This window comes from Zea mays, chromosome 7 (genome assembly GCF_902167145.1).
Source record: "Zea mays cultivar B73 chromosome 7, Zm-B73-REFERENCE-NAM-5.0, whole genome shotgun sequence".
Classification (NCBI taxonomy): domain Eukaryota; kingdom Viridiplantae; phylum Streptophyta; class Magnoliopsida; order Poales; family Poaceae; genus Zea; species Zea mays.
Genome location: NC_050102.1, coordinates 87,610,508 through 87,617,746, shown reverse-complemented (window position 1 = coordinate 87,617,746; position 7,239 = coordinate 87,610,508). Strand labels below are relative to the sequence as shown.

The 7,239-nt window shown below is 39.4% G+C and overlaps 1 protein-coding gene across 1 annotated transcript; it reads right to left on the bottom strand.

Moving 5' to 3' along the window:
- Positions 1–2,122: 2,122 nt before the first annotated feature.
- LOC100286254 (MYB-CC type transfactor) lies at positions 2,123–6,491 on the bottom strand. The gene is made up of 7 exons (NM_001159141.2): positions 6,191–6,491; positions 5,115–5,334; positions 4,384–4,460; positions 4,250–4,292; positions 4,115–4,172; positions 3,604–3,673; positions 2,123–3,001 (listed from the first exon to the last, which is right to left on the bottom strand). The coding sequence occupies exons 2-7, from the start codon at positions 5,320–5,322 to the stop codon at positions 2,519–2,521; spliced, it is 939 nt and encodes a 312-aa protein (NP_001152613.1). The 5' UTR covers positions 5,323–5,334; positions 6,191–6,491; the 3' UTR covers positions 2,123–2,518.
- Between the last annotated feature and the right edge of the window lie 748 nt (positions 6,492–7,239).

The following is a 7,239-nucleotide window of genomic DNA, read 5'->3' as shown; positions in this document are numbered from 1 at the left end:
GTTGTTCCATTTGATTTGGACTTTCTTTTAAGCTTCTCTACAACTTAGACAACATTGTTAGCACATAATCAAATTGACTAAGTGTAGGGAAGTCACCTTTTACTCGTAGTTTCACCAAGATTTGAGTTATGGCTCAAACTAAGTCCAAAATGCACTTTCTTCACAAAGCTGAGTTAAACATCAAACTAAAGTGCTAGAAACATTGTAATTGACATATGCAACATATCTAAGGGTTCAAATCTCATAGTTTTACCATTGTACACATTATTGCATTTATATGCTCTGTTTTAGCTCATATGGACTTAGATTCTTCAAATTGCATTCTAGTGAACCTATACTCATACACTTAGTAAATAAGTTAGTATAAGGTGTTGTGTTGGACATTCAATCACCAAAACAGATAGAAATGTCTAACATGCACATTTCCCTTTCAATCACAATAAGCAAGACAAATGGGAACCCCCTCTAGAAAAATATATATAAGATCAACATTAACAATGCTTTTAAAGTTGATTCGAGACATGGAGGATGGGGTTTTTTGCCAAGAACTATAGTGGTTAATTCTTGGAAAGGGGTGACAATCTCATGAGAGTGACTAGTCCACGTAGAACCAAAGCACCAGATGTGTCGTATAGTTTTGAGAGAGCATATCAGTTGGGAATGACAAGAATTATTTTGGAGACTGATGCACCAAAACTTGTAAGGCACCTCACTACAGTGGAGCTTGACCAAAGTGTGTGGATGGGGGCCTCTTCAAGCATATCAGATATCTTATCGCTGCTTCTTTTGATTACCAGAGAAATTGCATCAAGATAGCCGATTCAATATTGTGAAACTATGAGTTATGGCTCAAACATTGTCAGAGAAATTGCATCAAGATAGCCGATTCAATATTGTTCGAGAAATTGCAACAACATAGTCAATTGCCTTACAACACATGGGATGAGCCTAGATAGTTCTGGATTGGTAGTCTTCATAAGCCAGGTCCCTACCTTTGTTACCCATCTTGTCTCGGACGATTTATTTGGAGCTGGTGGAAACAAGCTTTCAAATTAAAAATGGTGAATCGACTCTGTTCGGGATAGCTCAAGTTTCCAGCTCTAGTGTGTAGTTGTAGTTTATAATATCAATTTAAATAGTTTTAAAAGTATTTTTAATCTAAATATTAAATAAAATGACTTATCTAAATGTCTTTTAAGACTTACAGCTCCAGTTTTATGATTTTTTTGAGCACCTAATGACCTCTCCTAAACTCCACCAAATTTTCTAGAGCTAGAGCTATTCCAAATAGGGCTTAAAATCATCATTTTGGTAAATCTAAATTTCATGGAGTTAGAACGTTTAAATATTTTTTTATAGAGTAAAGCTATTTTGTGAATCTAAAGCTCATAGAGCTGTGTCAAACAGGCCAATATTTATAATTAATATTGAAAGGCAAACGACATGTTTCATTTGTTCATTTCATAAAAAGGCAAATGCCACATGCCGTGGCTACATTCTACTCCTGAGTTGATTTTGTCAACCGAAATGTGAGCAAAAATACACTGGCGATCAAACTCCCAAACCGAAATGCAATTATCATATACAAATTGCAGTACAGTTGTTGCACTCCCACGTAGGGGTGGATATCGAGCTAGCTCGACTCGACTCGAGCTGGCTCATTAAGATAACGAGCTGGCTCGGTTCGACTCGTTTGCCAACTCGAGCTGGCTCGTTTAGCTCGCGAGCCAGCTCGATAATTTCATGTCTATGTCTACGAACGGATATAAAAACATGTAGCAAAAGAAAAGAAGAAGATCTATTTAGAAAAAAAATAATAGAGTTTGCAATTTAAGATTCAACACTCAACAAAGAACAAGATTAACTATAGTAGAGTACAAGATTAACTATTTTGGATAGGAGATTATTGTGATTTGACTAATTACTCCAACTCGTTTGACTCGCGAGCCAACTCGAGCTGGCTCGTTAACATAACGAGTTGAAATACAAGCTCAACTCGTTACAAATTATAAACGAGTCGAGTCGAGCCACTATCGAGTCGAGCGAGTTAACGAGCTACGAGTTTTTCGTCCAGTCCTACTCCCACATAAATGAGGTCGAATCTAATAACACAAGCAACCAATAGTATCAGAACATTGTTGATGTCTTCCTCAATTAACTTCAGTTTCTGATCAAACTCAGACGTTACAGATAACAGCACTGTTCAATTAGACTTAATGCTAACGCTCTGCTGACACACATTACCAAGAGAATACAAGCTGACAGCCTCGTGTCTACAGGTCACACAACAGAACCTTAGCCTTGAAGCATCTCAACTGAACTGCAGGCGGACATACATGTTACAAACCTAGGAACTTAAATAGCTGGTCACGTATACCATGTAGACAATCACTGAACACCTACAGCTTTGTTTACCAACAACACGCTCCTTGAGACATCAACCTACCCAGACCTACGGACCATGCGCATCGTGCTGAACAAGCTAGCAACGGTGCAGAGATGATGTGAACATCAGAAGCTACTGTCCTGAGTAGGACATTGAGTATTGTTGGAACTCTGAGCCTGAACTCGACTCGAAGATGTGGCGCGGAAGGGAAAACTCAGCCTCAGAATCTAAGAATTCAGTACCACTGCCTCGCTGCCTCTTGGCTGCCCTTTCATGGTTTGGACTAGCGACAGGAGAACCGTTCTGGCAGTTGGAATCAGGGGTTAGTGGCTCGTTGCGGGAAAGAGAATCACCATGACAGGTGCTCTTGGTTGCTTCAGTTCGGTCTCCAGTGTCCCTATTGGAAGCACCAACTTGAGTTGGAGACTCGGATGCTGGTGCAGGTGTGGAGGGCTCAGTCCGCTCCGAGTCTGGGAATTGATCACTTGATACAGTGACAGAAGCACCTCCAGCAGGAGTTTCAGATTTCACACCTGTTAAGCGCTGCTGCTCTTCGATGATCTTCTGGAGGTACTTTCCCTGAGCCTCAATTCGTAACTGCAGCTGCCTTTGTACCTAATGTGAAAATCAGACAATCTCAGCATTCCACACATCAAATGGTCCACTGTTGAATATAATCATCTAATTTTTCAACCAAATAACTTTGTAAATTTGGTAACACGAAGATTAAAATTAAAATGTGAACAGTATATGTATTGCGAACTTGAAGCCACTAATAGAATAGAACCATTGAGGTCAAAAATATTGAGAACAAATTGGTTTTGTTCACTAGCCAAATAAGATGGTGAAAATGATTTTAAAATTTTAGCACGTACAAAAACAAGACCCGCTACAAATAACAAAGAATGTATGAGAAAACAACATTGGATGCACAATTCATTTAGTGCACGAGCAGGAATTGTCTATCTTAGATGCTGTGGAAGAGTAGAGCTACAAGCATTTTTCTAGTAGAAGCATTTACTAACAAGAGGCTCAGTCGCAACTATGGGCCTACGGTCTACCCCTCAGTGAACATTTCAGAAGATGCCACAAATATTTTCAGTAAATAAATTTCTTCAAGAACTTAGAAGAAATATCTGTATCCTTGTACATGTCTCAGATTTACACATTATGAAGACAACAAAAGCTAAATAACAGATCATCCAGGAAAGACTTACTTCTAACTGTTCGTGCAGCCGCTTTTGGACCTCCATCTGCAGTTTGAGGGCTTCAGATATCTGCAATCCACTGTGAACAAAAACTTATACAATTAAAGGTCCTTACAAGAAAAATATTTCTAGTAGAAAAGAAATAAAAGGGACTGAAATGGTAACCATTTTCATTAGAAGAAATAAAAAATACCACTGTTCGATTTTGAAATTATTTTGAGTTCTCTGTATTTCCTGTCTAACAGTTATGCATCTTATGACATTAAAGGTAAAAAATAATGAGCAGATGGAATCAATATGTTTTTGTTCATTTTGCAGAAATCACTCTAAAATAGGAGTAGCTACAATTACGATACGTTCACAGCTAACTAATCCCATAAATCATCATACTTCCATCTGATATCATGCCACTAGGACAGTAAAATTTCACCCAAAATGGCTCATAAGGGAATAAATAACTAGACTTTGAATTATATCCTTCTTCAGTAAAATTAAACGAATTAGAATTATGTGTTCATACGAGGATCCCTCAAGTCCGGCAAGCAAATCTCCTGGGTCTTTGTTATCGGTCTTGTTCCCTACATGATATACAAATTAGGAAGAACTAAAACAATACTGTAGTATTACACATAAGGTGATGAATTTAGACACCTACCATCAGTTGAAGCATCAGGAATATACTTTGCTAGTCTGTATTTCTGAAACAAGAATGGAGGAGTTAAACAAGTAAACATTGATAGTGACAGATAGCAACTGTTAAAAGCCAAGTGTCACACTGAAAAAATATACCTGCAAGTGACTTTTTACATGGTATATTGTTAATCCTTGTACACCCATAATTCTCAGAACTCCTTTTGGAGTTGCCCCTATTTCATTTGATCAACTAAGTGTTAGCAGAAGCAGAAAATTACATGTCCACATAGTACAAGTAAAATTGAAAGGGCTATAAATCCAGATAAGTACAACAATAACACACAAAAATCCTGTTGGTTTTCTTTGGCGTCAAAAATCCTGGCAGCCTAAGTTGCGAATTTTGCTTGGTTGTGGATAGTTCAAGTAATTTCATCCATGAAAAACACCCATTATGATTAAGCGTTTGCCAAGAATATGACCCAAAAAGAATGTTTGAAATTGGTGAACCCAAATTTTGAGCAGATTGCATCGCTATAAAAAATACAGCAAATTGAACACCAAGTAATAGGAGGGCATCAGACGCTAGTTCTTGTAGCTAACTTCAAAGTGAGTTCTTAGTGTATCATAAATCCCAAGGCCAAGGCATCTTAGATTGGTAGCTTTTGCAGCTCATCCATATCTGTAGAGCCCAGAATCATGTAAAACTTAATTCCCCACAGAGAAACATACTTTCATAATATTAAAAAAAATCTTTTGCCGGAATATAAGTTCATGACATCTAGAGAGAGAGAGAGAGTATGAATATACAGGAAGAAAATCCTGCTTAAATGTTCAGTAAAATCAATCTAAAGAACTGGATGCAGAAAAGCAGTAGTATGAGAACATACTATCAGGACCCCCAAGTTGAGTAACAGCCTCAACAAATCTTTCATGCAGTTCATTTGTCCAGCGTAAGCGTTGCCTCCCAGCCATGTTGGTATTGTTATTTGCTCCATTACCAGGACCCATGTTGGCCCCAGTTAATTCCATTTGCTGCTGGTGTGTACCTGAGTTGGGATTTGGGCCAAAACTAGACTCTGGTTTTGGTGAGTACATTGCTCATACCCTCTGCAGGGAGAAGAAACATAGAGACATGAAGAGCCAATTGTGAGATAATATTTAACAAAACGGTCATTTTCATTTATAGTGACAAAAAACGATTCTTTCCAGTGTTATAAGGTTATGCACAACTGCACAAGTAAAGAAAACATTGAGCAGATGGTGCAAAGCCGTTGCTATTGTACCCATCTTGTGAGATGGATGAAAAGTTGAAGCGATGTATCATGGATGGCATATGCTCCTTATTAAGACATGTCAATCACGGAGATAAAACTTTCTCGTGCGGCAAAGTAATTGAGAGGAGACTAAGTATGCAGGTACATACATCCGAAGTGTAGCAGTAGATTAGTCCGACACTAGCACTGACCATCAATTGCTACTATTCTCCATTTATAGTTATATATACAGGTACCCTAGTACTAACTACGAAAGAGGGGCGTGAAATTGTAACAAAAAGAGAGAGAGGGGTGGCACTGAATGATTCCTTCAGCTGAAGGCCCAATTTTTGAGAAAGGAAAACATAATTAAATTTGAAATCAGACTGCAACCTCGATTTTGGGGCTGATGCCAAGCCCTATGCTGTGGCGTGAAGTGAAATGAGATCTAGCAATCGCTCTTCCGAGTGCTGAGCAAGGGATAATAGGGAACTAGGCTAATCGGGCCGTGTTTGGATGTCAGGATAGACTAGATTACCAGTGATCACGCAGAAACCGTATGGAAGCTAACGGAATCAAGAGAGAGAGAGAGAGAGAGAGAGAGAGAGAGAGATTTGGATTTAGTGGGGAACTAATAAAACCAACCAGCGACCTGGCACAAGAAGCAAGGGAATCCGTGGAACATGAGCGGGCCATAGCGGCAAGCTTACCTGCGGGAGAAGGAAGCAATCCAAGCAGAGACGGGCGGATCTCCAGCTGTCCCCTCCACGCCGCGCCAGCCCAGAGGGCGGGGCAACGGCGACGCCTCCCGACGAGGAGGACGAGCCTTGAGGGGAGCCTGCCTCACGCGGTCCCCGTCGCCGGCGGCGCCGCGCCGCGCCGCCGCCCTCTGACGGTAATGCTCGACGGAGTTGGGGGATGAGGCCGGTGGAGGAATGGAAAGGCGAGAGCACAGAGGAGGAACAAGTGGAGACGGGAAATGAGTTTGTTGGCGAATATATCCCACCCAACCATTGCTTTGATTTATTATAAACGAAGACGGCGTGACACTGTTTGAAGATAGATTAGACCAGACAAAAAAAGTCCAACATGGCAGTAACATTCACACACCCAAAGGCTACTTTTGTGTTCGGCCAAAAAGATTATTCTTACTAGTATTATATTATTATAATTATAATTTTGACTAAATTTGGATTCCGTTTTGAACGCGAGGATGTTTTTTTCAATGGAACAGGTGTGTTTTTCCATGCCACTTTTGTTTCGATGTTTATAGCACAAGAGCAGAGATCATCGTTCCTTGCAAAAAAAAAAGGGACATAAAAAAGAAAGCGAATGGCGAAACAGAACACCATTTTATTTGAGTTTGTGAGAAAAAAAAAAACAGTATTGTCAATAATAGAGCTTTAGGGCATGTTTGAATAAGATAGAGCTAATAGTTAGCTGCTAAAAATTACTAATAAAACGTTGACTAACTATTAACTGGTTTTAGCTGGATTGAATCAGCTAATGAACTAGGTGGCAGTTGAGCAGGGGTGGATTCAGACCCTTTTTGTGGTGTCCAAAGACACCAATGAATTTTAGTAATCTCCATTAGAATGTATGTTTTTAGCACTTAAATGAGTTGATGATTTTATTATTCGATGGAGATGACATCAATGATTGTTTTGTTTAGATCCGCTCCTGTAGTTGAGGATGTAGCTAAAATTAGCTAGACTATTAGACGAATGTGTTTGGATGTTTCTCGCTAAAAGCAACTGAT

Excerpts from the sequence above, each read along its gene's own strand:
- LOC100286254 (NM_001159141.2), bottom strand. The coding sequence starts at position 5,322 with ATGTACTCACCAAAACCAGAGTCTAGTTTTGGCCCAAATCCCAACTCA. Across the intron at positions 4,461-5,114 it reads TCAACTTGGGGGTCCTGATA|GGGCAACTCCAAAAGGAGTT; the intron begins GTATGTTCTCAT and ends CAAATGAAATAG. Across the intron at positions 3,674-4,114 it reads GCCGGACTTGAGGGATCCTC|TGGATTGCAGATATCTGAAG; the intron begins GTATGAACACAT and ends TTTTGTTCACAG.